The sequence below is a fragment of the Salmo salar genome, chromosome ssa10, assembly GCF_905237065.1.
Source record: "Salmo salar chromosome ssa10, Ssal_v3.1, whole genome shotgun sequence".
Lineage (NCBI taxonomy): Eukaryota > Metazoa > Chordata > Actinopteri > Salmoniformes > Salmonidae > Salmo > Salmo salar.
The window spans coordinates 107,452,154-107,468,091 of record NC_059451.1 but is presented as its reverse complement, the minus strand read 5'-3'; the positions used below and the strand labels follow the sequence as shown (position 1 = coordinate 107,468,091).

Genomic DNA, 15,938 nt, shown 5'->3' with positions numbered 1-15,938 from the left:
TGACAGGATGCAAGTCGAGAACATAGGCTACACACAACAAACCCCTTGTATGATTAGCCTATTGGGCCCTGAGTTTTTCTAAGTCAGTACCCATTGGTCAGAAATCCTGGACCCAACTACGCCTAAATGTGATTGATGGCAGGGCTAATCCTCACCATGTGACCTGAGCAGGATAAACTCCTGAACCACATGTATAAAATATTTCATAGATGGTGTGTCCCATCATTTACAAGTTATGCTTCAACAAGGCTTCTTCAATTTCCTATTTTCATAAACAACCCAAGGCACACACCAAGTGGGCTACAATGCATTTAGTGAGAAGAAGAAAAAATACAGTTCTCATGAGACTCACTGAATGAAGGCTATCAAGTCTTTTAAAATGTGTATTATCCAAGCCCGTACTGAAATTGACTACAGCCAGAGACAATCTATTCCCAGTGCTTCATTCATAAAATGTAATGGACAATAAGCCTAAGGGCATTGATTTATGTTCCCTATTTAATAACCATTGATATGGTCTTGATTAATATGATTTGATTAACACAGACAAACCATTCCAATAGCTACTGTAAAACATGGACTCTCAAAACCAATTACTGAAATTGAAAGGCTGCGCAACACTGGATGATTAGAGGTAAAGCAATACATCTACATGATACGTCAGCCTCTCACACGTGGACAGACACACACACACCATTAAAATAATATCACTCATCCCAGAGCAATCATAATGACATAGTAGTGGCCTACATAGAGTAAACCACCAGACCAATCATACTAAAACACTTAAGGGTTTAATCACATGGGCCATCCATCTCTCCCTGGTGTTTTCATCCTGGAGGGACATTGATAAATGGAACACTGAACTTGCCTAAGGCCAATGGCGGTGCTATCAGTCTTCGTCAGTCAGTCAGACACACACACACTTTTGAGAGTCAGAATTCTAGGAAGCCATCTAAATACTTGTATCTTCGATGGCACTGACTGAAGGAAGTAGGAAAGCAACATTCTCCAGGAGAGAGAAACTCTGAAGAAAGATCCAGGCATGGGTACAGCATGGTACAAATCATTAAGAGTTTAAGATTGTCTGGCATGAATATCAAAAACACCCCCCTGAGCACTCGCCCCCCTGCAGCTCCCCAACTGGCGTGTGCTCAGTGCCTGATAATAACACAGCCTACCGGCTAGACAGAATAATCCTATTGGTGGCAGGCAACACTACAGAAGAAAAGAGGGCTCCCAACAATAGAGACAACACAGGCTCAGGCAAGGTAACCCCACCAAAAAGGCGATGCGGCTGAGCCCACATAATCTACCATGCTGGGGAGCCATCCGGACCTGGGAGCACAGAGGAATAGAGGGCATAACAGACAAGCCCCTGACTACAATCCCTTTGTTGAGAGAGCCTTCAGTAAACATGTTCGTACACACACACTCTAGTTGTAGTGCAGCATTCATGCCTTGATCCCTTTTAGGGAGTAGACAGACACCTTGAATTCCTTGCTTAGTTTCTGGCACCACACTTCATAGTTGCATAAGCCCAAAATGTTATGTTGTTTTCTGTAAAGCTAAACATCACAGAATGTGCAGTGATATGGGTGTACTATGGACCACCTCTGATATGCATGATGAGTGGCCTCATACTGGCGCGAACCAAGCCGTTTGGCAGAAATAATTATTTGCAATGTCTTATCTTTGCCCCATTGGGAACTATGAGTTTGAGCATGTCAACTTTCCTATTTAGAAAAAATATGATGCTTGAGAGACGTCAAACACGTGCATTTCCCTATATTTGTTCATTAGGGTCATTTAAAATTTCCGACCTCGACTTTAACATTACACTCCTTTTTGGTCAATTTCTCACTGATGAGACGAACATTGTCCAACAGCAAAATGTTGTCACTAGAATTCAGGCTACTTCCTGTACTGGCAAAGAGTAGACAGCAAAACTCATTATTTCGCCTATTGTTTCGCCCCCCCCCAAACCACCGAAAGACAACCTTCTCTGAAAAAGGTTAATCTGACATCGTCGCGCCATGAATCCTGGCACGATAAAACATATAACTAGAGCTGGTGAAGGTTCGGGGTGGCTGGCTGGCAGGCAAGCACTAGTTACTGACACAGAGACACTAACAGTAGTTATGCTTCATTGAAAGTTTCCGACAAAGCTTCATCTACAGCTAATAAAGTACAATTGGCTGACAAACCAACTGTCCAACTCCTAACCAGTTAGCAATCTCATTGCTCCGATGTCAACTACCGAATCGTCGTTTGTAGGCATACAAGAAACTGGCTAGGGTAAACGTTAAGGGAATGAGTAACCGAGTGGGACCTCCGCCGAGATCCGTTCGCTCATACTGGGTGCTCGCGCTGCGCTGTCTTGATTGAACCAGTGACTGACATCGCAATACGACTTGATGCACTTATGTCATTTTCGTACATGTCATTAAGGAATATGTCGCCTCCTTACCTGCCATGAAACCAGTCCTTACAAATGTCGCATTCAATCATAAACCGGTTAACATCATAAGACTGCTGGCAGACACAGTACAGCGGTGCTGCCGCCATCTTCATAGTGTCCCCAAACAACGCAGGCTGAAAGTTGGGCGGGGACTCTGTCCAACACACACGGAAAAAGCCGAATGCGAAACGATAAGTTACGGAAACGTTTCAGGAGACAAAAAAACATGACCACTCAGTCTAGAACGCCATATGTTTATGACAATCAATCATCTCCCACTATTAAACCCGAATTACGAATGCAACACCATAATGTAGGATGTATACACGTGCATGCACTTTATATGTTGTCCTAAACTTTAAGAAATTATTTTGTTTGTTTCATAGTGTAACATGCCAGAGCTATTGGCCACAGGTGCTCCAAATTGTAAATTAAAGGTAGACTCAGCGATATGACATAGATGCAGGAAGTAAACAGCATAATGGGTCAATTTTGGTAACAACTAAGAGCATTTAAACGTGAGGCTCAACTGTTTTGGTCCCCTGGCTACCACCCTTTAACAGGGTGAAGCGAACCCATACACGTGTACAGATACTGTGTGTGACTGTGTGAGGGCGAAGTCTTGTATCTCGCTTATCTCAATGGGCGCGTTCCTATGCCCAGGCGTTGCTGACGCCTGCCAGATCTTACAAAGCCTGGATAGGTATTTTATGTATCAGCTAACCACATAATATGCTATAGCAACCTGTCAGTCGATTACACAGTTTATGATGTGGCACGCAACCATTGGTTGATGCACGCAACGTCTGAGCAGGGGAACACAACCAATATCTGTGGTGCTGATTGTTGCTTGCGGCAACATAATTTCGCTGAGTATATCTTTAATGGCATGGTGGACCTATTCAGATCTATTCAGTCTGGAGATCACCTTAGCAACGGGATGGTATGCGGGCCGTGACAAGATTCACTATATATACACAAATGTATGTTGACACCTATTCAAATTAGTGGATTCGGCTATTTCAGCCACAACCATTGCTGACAGGTGTATAAAATCGAGCACACAGCCATGTACTCTCCACAGACAAACATTAGCAGTAGAATGGCCTTACTGAAGAGCTCAGTGACTTTCAACGTGGCACCGTCATAGGATGCCACCTTTCCAACAAGTCAGTTCGTCAAATTTCTGCCCTTCTAGAGCTGCCCCAGTCAACTGTAAGTGCTGTTATTGTGAAGTGGAAACGTCTAGGAGCAACAATGGTTCAGCCACGAAATCGTTGGCCACACAAGCTCACAGAATGGAACCACCGAGTACTGAAGCGCGTAGCACGTAAAAAAAAGTGTCTGCCCTCGGTTGCAACACTCACTATCAAGTTCCAAACTGCCTCTGGAAGCAGTGTCAGCAAAATAACTGTTTGTCGGGAGCTTCATGAAATGGGTTTCCATGGCAGAGCAGCCACACACAAGTCTTAGATCACCATGTGCAATGACAAACATCGGCTGGAGTGGTGTAAAGCTTACCGCCATTGGACTCTGGAGTAGTGGAAATGCATTCTCTGGAGTGATGAATCACTTTTCACCATCTGTCAGTCTGACAATACAGTAAAAAATATATATATTTTGAAATACCTTAAAAAAATAAGAATACGAAATAAAAGTAACAAATAATTCAGTAGCAGCGGTAAAATAACAATAACGAGGCTATATACAGGGGGTACCAGTACAGATTCAATGTGCGAGTGCACCGGTTAGTCGAGATAATTGAGGTAATATGTACATGTAGGTAGAGTTATTAAAGTGACTATGCATAGAGAATAACACCATTTGTCAGTCCGACGGATGAATCTGGGTTTGTCGGATGCCTGGAGAACACTACCTGGCCAAATGCATAGTGCCAACTGTAAAGTTTGGTGGGGGAGGAATAATGGTTTGGGGCTGTTTTTCATGGTTTGTCGAGATCGGTGTGGAAGAACTTGACTGGCGCACACAGAGCCCTGACCTCTACCCTATCGAACACCTTTGGGATGAACTGGAACACCGACTGTGAGCCAGGCCTAATCGCCTAACAGCAGTGCCTGACCTCACTAATGCTCTTGTGGCTGAATGGAAGCATATCCTTGCAGCAATATTCCAACATCTAGTGGAAAGCCTTCCCAGAAGAGTGGAGGCTGTTATAGTAGTAAAGGGGAAACAACTCCACATTAATGCCCATGATTTTGGAATGAGATGTTCGACAAGCAAGTGTCCACATACATTTGGTAATGTAGTTTATGTGATGTAATACCAATTTTCAGAGGCCTTTTGGCTCAGGAGAACTACTTTCTGAACTACTGGCTAAAAAGTATTCAAAAGTACCAGAGAATCTCTTTAATGAAATGTTCTGCCAAATGGCAGCCCCACCACTTGTTTTGCTGAGGATGGGGCTAGAGAAATGTAATAGAGGAGTTCAGGTGTGCAATGAATGACCATCCATGGCTTTTCACTTTGAAGTTACAATATACAATGTTTTACATTGTTTGTAAAAACAATCTTATTCTAGGTTATGATGAGGGTAAAATAGGACAGCCCATGGGGTTAATTTTTTGATTGAAATAACCATTGAGCAACAGCTAATATATTTGCACATACATATATTTTACCTTTATTTAACTAGGCAAGTCAGTTAAGAACAAATTCTTATTTTCAATGATGGCCTGTGGGTTAACTGCCTTGTTCAGGGGCAGAACGACAGATTTTTACCTTGTCAGTTCGGGGATTCGATTTTGCAACCTTTCGGTTACCAGTCCAACGCTCTAACCACTAGGCTACCTGCCGCCCCAAATTAGGCAACAATATTGCAGATTGCTTTAAAGATATGCCTATGGTAGGCTACAACTGATGTACATATGAAGCAGGTCGTTATATTAGCATTCTTTTATTATGTTTTATTTATTTAGCCTTTATTTAACTAGGCAAGTAATTTAAGAACAAATTCTTACCTACAATGACACCTAGCAAAAGGCCTCCTGCGAGACGGTGTCTGGGTTTAAAAATAAATTATTAAAAATATAGGACAAAACACACATTACGACAAGCGAGACAACACTACATAAGGAGAGACCTAAAACAACAACCCTAGCATGGTAGCAGCACAACATGGTAGGAGCACAAAAAACGGTACAAACATTATTGGACACAGACAACAGCACAAGGGGCTAAAGACAACAATACATCACGCAAAGCAGCCACAACTGTCAGTAAGAGTGTCCACGGTTGCGTCTTTGAATGAAGAGATTGAGATAAAACTGTCCAGTTTGAGTGTTTGTTGCAGCTCGTTCCAGTCGCTAGTTGCAGTGAACTGAGAAGACGAGCAACTCGGGGATGTGTGTGCTTTGGGGACCTTTAACAGAATGTGACTGGCAGAACGCGTGTTGCATGTGGAGGATAAATGCTGCAGTAGATATCTCAGATAGGGGGATTGAGGTTGCAATATTGGGATGCACAACTATTTGTAAGTGGATTTGGGCTATATTTATAAACCATGAACGTTATCAAACTAAACTGTTCTTCAATTTTGGGTAAAGACCACCACCTAGTGTAATTTTGATAAAACAGTTTAGGCTATAGTAATTATCCGACAGTGACGGGTTTGGGGCGTTGCCTTTATATTACTGGGACCAATCGGAGATCTGGCAGAAACTTTGTAAACAAGTCTTGCACGTTGTGTGAAAAACATTTTCTTTTATCATTACAAAGAGATTTATCGTTGGAAAAAACGCAGGACTTGAAGACTTCACTAAGGTAAGACTAAGGGAAAACGAGGGTATATTTTGTCACAAAATATTTTTCAACAAAATATATATCTTTCTACATCAATTGTCGGCTGATAGTAGTAACGTTAGGCTGTTGATGGATTGAGCTCGAGCGCAAGTACAATTTTTGGCAGACATCCGGTGAGAGTTAACAAATTCCGTCAACAGCCTAAATTACACAATTGATTTCCCCTTTTCCACTGTTGTAACACACAAAAAACATGTTTTCAGTAGCTTTGGGATACAACATCGGGAGCACAGACTCACGACGTTGTGTCCCAAAGCTAAGTTTTCAGCTGTAATTGTTCTTCAATAACAACCAACCACAAAACTGTCGTGATAATCGCCAGCCCATTGTTGCGCAAATCTGTAGTTCTCCCGCTGCTGGAGCGAAGAGGCTACGCAAGATTCTGCATCTCGCTACTACTTTGTTACGACTGTCAAATGTGTGGCTGTACAGTAGGTGTCAGCTACAGCTGTGGCTCACACAAGTCCATTGCTGCTCGCTGCTCATCAGCCGCGGCGCTTTTCGTAACAATATAAAAGTTACTTTACCATTAGAGCGTTGGGCCAGTAACCGAAAGGTTGGTGGATCGAATCCCTGAGCTCCTGTCGTTCTGCTCCTGAACAAGGCAGTTAACCTACTGCCGTCATTGTAAATAACAAGTTGTTCTTAACTTACTTGCCTAGTTCAAGTCCATCTTTTTTATTTATTTAACATCTGAGCCTTACTCATTCTTGAATGGAGACTGACTGGACTAGTGACTTAGGCTACTTGGATGTGTCTATTTCCCTAATATATTTATTGATGGAATTAATAGTTAACAAATGATAAGGGAAGGAAAAATAGGGAGCTATAGGCTATTAGTAGTGCTTCGGTTTTGGTTCGATTATTAAAAAAGAATGATGATTTTCAAAAAAAATCAACATAAAATGCACTATGTTGAATGTTGTAACGACAGAATAAAGCAATTAATAAAAAGGCCCATTATGGTAGTGACTGCCCATGACTGCTTATCATTTATTAACTATCAGTTATTCACATTACTGTAAGAAAATATTTCAGTTGATGTGTATATTACTTTGTTTTATTTGATTACTTTATTATGCCGTCTGACAAAATCACTATTTTAGTCGTTTTTCAAAGTAAATAAGGCATACTTTTATAACTGCTGAATACCAACTATCACTCACTTAGATAATCTATTTTCAGGTAGATATACCTCGTGAAGAAACTGCTATATGTATGTATCCCCTCTTGATCAAGCATTCTTCTCTCTTACATAGCAGGCTTAAAAGAAACACAGACCGGACAAGTTACCGCGCAATGGATTATGGTCATTGTAGTTAATTACTAAGTTTTCTGCCCAAACTATGTAGAACATTGGCCAGTTAGAAACTACAACTGACAAGTTGAATCAGGCGTGCTAATGTGGAATAGTCAAAACACATGGAACAGCTGGGGGTCCCAGAGGAGAGATTTGTGCAACAATTCCACAGTTCAAAGATGTAAAATACCAAAGAAAAACTTGGTGTGATTTTCTACTTCAAGTTATTAGTTAAGAACAGAAAAGCTCTAGTAGGTAATTTTTTCTTCCTGTCGTTACTCTGCTGCAGACACCAGTGGGGAGGTGGGAAGATGTAGAAGCCATCTTAGGTCTGGGGCTAGAACAAAGGATGTGGGCACAGCCTTCATTGTACAACGTGACGTCTGTAGGCACTGTACATATTCGGTATGAAGGACGGGGGATTGGGGGGGGGCTAAAGCTTCCTGTCAGAAGGGCTTAGTATTGGAACACTTTGTCTTCTGGCAGGCAGGGAGAGGCCTGTGTGTAGGCCTAGTTATTTATAGTTGTATAGTAGTGTCTACCTTGCAGGAGACTTATTTTTACTATTTTCTACATTGTAGAATAATAGTGAAGAAATCAAAACTATGAAATAACACATATGGAATCATGTAGTAACCAAAAAAGTGTTAAACAAATCAAAATATATTTGAGATTCTTCAAAGTAGCCACCCTTTGTCATGATGACAGCTTTGCACACTCTTGGCATTCTCTCAACCAGCTTCATGAGGAATGCTTTTCCAAAAGTCTTGAAGGAGTTCGCACATACAGTTGAAGTCGGAAGTTTACATGCACTTAGATTGGAGTCATTAAAACTCGTTTTTCAACCACTCCACAAATTTCTTGTTAACAAACTATAGTTTTGGCATGTCAGTTAGGATATCTACCTTGTGCATGACAGAATTAATTTTTCCAACAGTTGTTTACAGACAGATTATTTCAATTATAATGATCTGTATCACAATTCCAGTGGGTCAGAAGTTTACATACACTAAGTTGACTGTGCCTTTAAACAGCTTGGAGCATTCCAGAAAATGATGTCATGGTTTTAGAAGTTTCTGATAGGCAAATTGACATAATTTGAGTCAATTGAATGTGTACCTGTGGATGTATTTCAAGGCCTACCTTCAAACTCAGTGCCTCTTTGCTTGACATCATGGGAAAATCAAAAGAAATCAGCCAAGACTTCAGAAAAAAAATTGTAGACCTCCACAAGTCTGGCTCATCCTTGGGAGCAATTTCCAAACGCCTGAAGGTACCACGTTCACCTGTACAAAGAATAGTACGCAAGTATAAACACCATGGGACCACGCAGCTGTCATACCGCTCAGGAAGGAGACGCGTTCTGTCTCCTAGAGATGAACGTACTTTGGTGTGAAAAGTGCAAATCAATCCCAGAACAGGAAGTCCAGGACCCAGTTGCACAGGGCGGGGTCGAGACCCAGGGTCTCGAGCTTAATGATGAGTTTGGAGGGTACTATGGTGTTAAATGCTGAGCTGTAGTCGATGAACAGCATTCTTACATAGGTATTCCTCTTGTCCAGATGGGTTAGGGCAGTGTGCAGTGTGACGCGATTGCGTCGTCTGTGGACCGATTGGGTCGGTTAACAAATAGGAGTGGGTCTAGGGTGTCAGGTAGGGTGGAGGTGATATGGTCCTTGACTAGTCTCTCAAAGCACTTCATGATGACGGAAGTGAGTGCTACAGGGCGGTAGTCATTTAGCTCAGTTACCTTAGCTTTCTTGGGAACAGGAACAATGGTGGCCCTCTTGAAGCATGTGGGGACAGCAGACTGGGAAGAGGATTGATTGAATATGTCTGTAAACACACCAGCCAGCTGGTCTGTGCATGCTCTGAGGACGCGGCCGGGAATGCCGTCTGGGACTGCAGCCTTGCGAGGGTTAACACGTTTAAATGTTTTACTCACGTTGGCTACAGTGAAGGAGAGCCCGCAGGTTTTGGTAGCGTACCGTGTCAGTGGCACTGTATTGTCCTCAAAGCAAGCAAAAAAGTAGTGGAGGCCAGGTCATCTGTTGGAGCACTACATCACTATGCTTCATGGTCAAATATCCCTTACACAGCCTGGAGGTGTATTGGGTCATTGTCCTGTTGAAAAACAGATGATCGTCCCACTAAGTGTAAACCAGATGGGATGGCGTATCGCTGCAGAATGCTGTGGTAGTCATGCTGGTTAAGTGTGCCTTGAATTCTAAATAAATCACTGACAGTGTCACCAGCAAAGCACCATCACACCTCCTCCTCCATGCTTCACGGTAGGAACCTCACATGCAGAGATAATCCGTTCACCTACTTTGCGTCTCACAAAGACACGGCGGTTGGAACCAAAAACTCCAATTTGGACTCATCAGACCTAAGGACATATTTCCACCGGTCTAATGTCCATTGCTTGTGTTTCTTGGCCCAAGCAAGTCTCTTCTTCTTATTGGTGTCCTTAAGTAGTGGTTTCTTTGCAGCAATTCAACCATGAAGGCCTGATTCACGCAGTCTCCTCTGTTAATGTTGATATGTGTCTGTTTCTTTAACTCTCTGAAGCATTTATTTGGGCTGCATTTCTGAGGCTGGTAACACTAACGAAGTTATCCTCTGCAGCAGAGGTAACTCTGGGTCTTCCATTCCTGTGGTGGTCCGCATGAGAGCCAGTTTCATCATAGCGCTTGATGGTTTTGTGACTGCACTTGAAGAAACTTTAATAGTTTTTAAAAATGTTCCGCATTGACTGACTTTCATGTCTGAAAGTAATGATGAACTGTCATTTCTGTTTACTTATTTGAGCTGTGGACTTGGTCTTTTACCATAAAATGGATTTGGTCTTTTACCAAATAGGGCTATCTTCTGTATACCACCCCTACCCTGTCACAACAGAACTGATTGGCTCAAACACATTAAGAAGGAAAGAAATTCCACAAATTAACTTTTAACAAGGCACACCTGTTAATTGAAATACATTCCAGGTGACAACCTCATGAAGCTGGTTGAGAGAATGCCAAGAGTGTGCAAAGCTGTCATCAAGGCAAAGGGTGGCTAATTGTAGGAATCTAATATAAAATATATTTGGATTTGTTTAACACTTTTTTGTTAACTACATGATTTCATATGTGTTATTTCATAGTTTTGATGTTTTTGATTTAAATACCCTTGAATAAGTAGGTGTGTCCAAACTTTTGACTGGTACTGTATGTAGATTAGAAATCATTCTGAAGAAGAGACAGGATTTAACCAAACAGTGTCCCCTGTAGAATTACAGTTGAAGTTGGAAGTTTACATACACCTTAGCCAAATATATTTAAACTCAGTTTTTTACAATTCCTGACATTTAATCCTAGTAAAACGTCCCTGTCTTAGGTCAGTTAGGATCACAACTTTATTTTAAGGATGTGAAATGTCAGAATAATAGTAGAGAGTGATTTATTTCAGCTTTTATTTCTTTCATCACATTCCCAGTGGGTCAGAAGTTTACATACACTCAATTAGTATTTGGTAGCATTGCCTTTAAATTGTTTAACTTGGGTCAAACGTTTCAGGTAGCCTTCCACAAGCTTCCCACAATAAGTTGGGTGAATTTTCACCCATTCCTCCTGACAGAGCTTGTGTAAGTAAGTCAGGTTTGTAGGCCTCCTTCATCGCACACGCTTTTTCAGTTCTGCCCACAAATTTTCTATGGGATTGAGGTCAGGGCTTTGTGATGGCCACTCCAATACCTTGACTTTGTTGTCTGTAAGCCATTTTGCCACAACTTTGGAAGTACGCTTTGGGTCATTGTCCATTTGGAAGACCCATTTGCGATCAAGCTTTAACTTCCTGACTGATGTCTTGAGATGTTGTTTCAATATATCCACATAATTTCCCTTCCTCATGATGGCATCTATTTTGTGAAGTGCGCCAGTCCCTCCTGCAGCAAAGCACCCCCACAATATGATGCTGCCACCCCCGTGCTTCACGGTTGGGATGGTGTTCTTCGGCTTGCAAGACTCCCCCTTTTTCCTCCAAACATAATGATGGTCATTATGGCCAAACAGTTATATTTTTGTTTCATCAGACCAGAGGACAGTTCTCCAAAACGTACTATATTTGTCCCCATGTGCAGTTGCAATCCGTAGTCTGGCTTTCTTATGGCGGTTTTGGAGCAGTGGCTTCTTCCTTGCTGAGCGGCCTTTCAGGTTATGTCGATATAGGACTCGTTTTACTGTGGATATAGATACTTTTGTACCTGTTTCCTCCAGCATCTTCACAAGGTCCTTTGCTGTTGTTCTGGGATTGATTTGCACTTTTCACACCAAAGTACGTTAATCTCTAGGAGACAGAACGCGTCTCCTTCCTGAGCGGTATGATGGTTGCGTGGTGCCATGGTGTTTATACTTGCATACTATTCTTTGTACAGATGAATGTGGTACCTTCAGGCATTTGGAAATTGCTCCCAAGGATGAGCCAGACTTAATAATCTGTCTGTAAACAATTGTTGGAAAAATCACTTGTCATGCACAAAGTAGATGTCCTAACCGACTCTCCAAAACTATAGTTTGTTGACAAGAAATTTCTGGAGTGGTTGAAAAACGAGTTTTAATGACTCCAACCTAAGTGTATGTAAACTTCCGACTTCAACTATATATTAGAGCCAGAATAGAGTGAGAGGTGTGTCTGAAATTCTAGTTATATACAGTAGGAATACCTGGGATAGGATTAAGTAATCCTTATAACCCTCCCCCCCACCCTCCCCCCAAAAAATATATAGATGTACTATTGTAAAGTGGTTGTTCCACTGGATATCATAAGGTGAATGCACCAATTTGTAAGTCGCTCTGGATAAGAGCGTCTGCTAAATGACGTAAATGTAAAATGTAAATGTAGATGGTATCAAATTTGAATGGACGCATACACATATTTTGCCGATGTATTCGCAGATGCAACGATATACTTATGTTTCTAGCAGTGTGATATACTGAGGACCAGCGGGGGCTGGGGACATGACGTGTCCCTGCCTGGCCCTTTTCACAATTGTCTTGGTGTGTTTGGACAATAATAGTTTGTTGGTGATGTGGACACAAAGGAACTTGTAGCTCTCAACCTGCTCCACTACAGCCCTGTTGATGAGAATACACTAACAATACAAAACAATACACACAAATCCCCAAAATAATAAATAAATATCTGAACAAGCAACGTCAGTCTGAAATATATATACACTACCGTTCAAAAGTTTGGGGTCACTTAGAAATGTCCTTGTTTTTGAAAGAAAAGCAAAAAAAAAAAAAAAAAGTCTATTAAAATAACATCAAATTGATCAGAAATACAGTGTACACGTTGTTAATGTTGTAAATGACTATTGTAGCTGGAAACGGCATATTTTTTATGGAATATCTACATAGGCGTACAGAGGCACATTTATCAGCAACCATCACTCCTGTGTTCCAATGGCACGTTGTGTTAGCTAATCCAAGTTTATTATTTTAAAAGGCTAATTGATCATTAGAAAACCCTTTTGCAATTATGTTAGCACAGCTGAAAACTTGTTCTGATTAAAGAAGCAATAAAACTGGTCTTCTTCAGACTAGTTGAGTATCTGGAGCATCAGCATTTGTTGTTTCGATTACCGGCTCAAAATGGCCAGAAACAAATAACTTTCTTCTGAAATTCGTCAGTCTATTCTTGTTCTGAGAAATGAAGGCTATTCCATGCGAGAAATTGCCAAGAAACTGAAGATCTCATACAACGCTATGTGTAGAATATATTTTTCTATATTACAATCACCAAAATAATTTCCCTTAGAATGCCTTTGTTATACTTGTTCAACAGCTCACGCTCGAACCCAAAAATTATCATGCACAGGAATTGTTTTTCTTTGTGAGAAATCACAACTTTGCAGTGTGGTGCAAACAGAAATGGCATTATGTGGAATATTTTTTTTGAATTTTCAAGAAGGAAATGACACATTTTCTCGCTTTCATAAGTCAATGTTGGGCAATTCCATGGTAACGAAATGATGCTGAGACTCAGATTTTCCATTTAAAATGTTTGTCAAACAAAAACCAATGATTGCAAAACCAAAGACTACTTTTAACAATTGAAAACTTTTCAAAAACAGTGCAGATTCAAAGTTTGGTAACAGAATGACGGTTTGTGCTGTCATTCTGTTACCAAACTTTGCATCTACACTGTTCTTCAAGTAAATGTGTATACATTTTGAAGTGAAAAATCTGAGTCTCAGCATCATTCTGTTATTGTGTAATTGCCCTGTTTTTCAGATATCAAACCGCTTTAGTAGAAACAGATTGACGTCACCATTTCCTGTCGCATCTCAAATCCAAACAAAGAGATATCACCGCAGTGACACGGAAATAAGTAAACAAACATTAAAGGGTCTTTTAAAAAAAATGTTTAATACATGTTGAACTTGTGACAACTTCAAGTTATAATTTGTAATGTAAAGCCTATGGTAAAATACTAATCTTTTCATTTGTTTGAGAGCAATAAGCCAGAAAGCTTTTGACAGGGTACAGTAGGTTGTGAAGTGATCAGTAAATGTTTTTTTGTGTGTGTGTGTGGCAGTCATCACAGCTGTTTTAAGGAGTGGCTCATTGTTTTTTTCTCTCTTTCTTCTGGTAAATGCTACTGATGCGTATGTGTTAGTGCTGAGAATTCCCCTATATATATTTGCAAACCTTTCTAAACCTGTTTTTGCTTTGTCATTATGGGGTATTGTGTGTAGATGAGGGGGAAAAATAATTTAATCCAATCTGATTCACGCAGTCTCCTCTGAACAGATGTTGATATGTGTCTACTTAAACTCTTTGAAGCATTTATTTGGGCTGCAATTTCTGAGGCTGGTAAATCTAATGAACTTATCCTCTGCAGTAACTCTGGGTCTTCCTTTCCTGTGGCGGTCCAAATAAGAAAAACCTTGGAGTAGGTGTGTCCAAACTTGACTGTGTGTGTGTGTGTGTGTGTGTGTGTGTGTGTGTGTGTGTGTGTGTGTGTGTGTGTGTGTGTGTGTGTGTTGGGAGAGATTATTTATTTATTTATATATATATATATATGTATGTATGTATGTATGTATGTATGTATGTATGTATGTATGTATGTATGTATGTATGTATGTATGTGTATAAATCAATTTATAACAAATCAATTTATAACATTTTTAACATGCTTTTTTCTGGATAATTTTTTTGTTATTCTGTCTCTCACTGTTCAAATAAACCTACCATTAAAATTATAGACTGATCATTTCTTTGTCAGTGGGCAAGCGTACAAAATCAGCAGGGGATCAAATACTTTTTTCCCTCAGTGCGTGTGTGTGTGTATATATATATATATATATATATATATATATATATATATATATATATATATATATATATATATATATATATATATCATACATACATGAATGAATTCTATATATAGAATTCCCATACATACATGTATGTATGTGGTGTAAGCCCAGCCAATTCCCCTAACCTCTATTGTCATGTCATTTTTCAGATGGTTGTGGTTTACTCAGAGATAGTCTTTGGTGATTCTATCAAAACTCAGACCCATCCTCTGCTGATTTTTTTGTTGTTGTTGTAAACTTGTAACAGTAGTCTTGTTTATTTTGTTTGTTCAGCTAATATTTTGACTAATGCCTTCAACTGTCTATTTAGTATTTCTCTTGTGTGTGCTAAAACATAGCCCAGATGGGCTTTAATTCAATATGAATTATTAATGACACTTGCGAAGAAAACGTCCCATTCTAAATAGTATTATTGTTATTTGTAAAGCTACTCCTTCTGCACCGTTTAAGCTAGAAAAGTCATAAACGGTCTGGAATAATGTGCTCGAATACAACTTTTTCATATCATTTTTACTTTTTAAACTATTAAACTTTGTCATTTTTTAAATCCATCTCCATTCACTTTCATGGCATTTTCTCAAGATTAGAAATGCCCCATTGTGATAGCATCACTTCCGACATTCCATTCGCTGTGAATGCAACAATGTTACTTTTGACACAAATCAGCTGCTTTGACCAAATTAAAGCATATGGAATCTTCCTCTACTTCTCTGCTATTCAAATCTTTCATTTGAACAAAAATATCTCATTCTGATACAAAATTACAGCTGTTTTAATAACTGCATCAACAACATTTTCTATAACCTTTTTTATAAACAATGGACATTTTGTACCACTTCCTCAGCAAGTTAGACAGAACGTTAGAGCGTATGAAACCTTCCTCTATTTCTCTGCTTTTCAAATAAAAAATTGGAACAGATATCTTCTACCAATAAAAGTTTACAGCTGTTTCTCAGAATTTAGATTGACAAAAAGTTAGCTAAATGTCT

The 15,938-nt window shown here is 40.0% G+C and overlaps 1 protein-coding gene across 5 annotated transcripts in view; it reads right to left on the bottom strand.

The window, feature by feature from the left end:
- Positions 1 to 2,608, bottom strand: part of LOC106561353 (lysine-specific demethylase 7B) — a 43,101-nt gene extending 40,493 nt beyond the window's left edge. For all 5 annotated transcript variants that reach the window (XR_001318784.2, XM_014125213.2, XM_045688350.1 and 2 more), the window contains exon 1: positions 2,471 to 2,608. Coding sequence is in view for 4 of the 5 variants with exons in the window: in XM_014125213.2 (XP_013980688.1) it covers positions 2,471 to 2,574 (104 nt within the window). In the remaining variant the exon portion in view is untranslated. The remainder of the gene's footprint in view (positions 1 to 2,470) is intronic.
- Between the last annotated feature and the right edge of the window lie 13,330 nt (positions 2,609 to 15,938).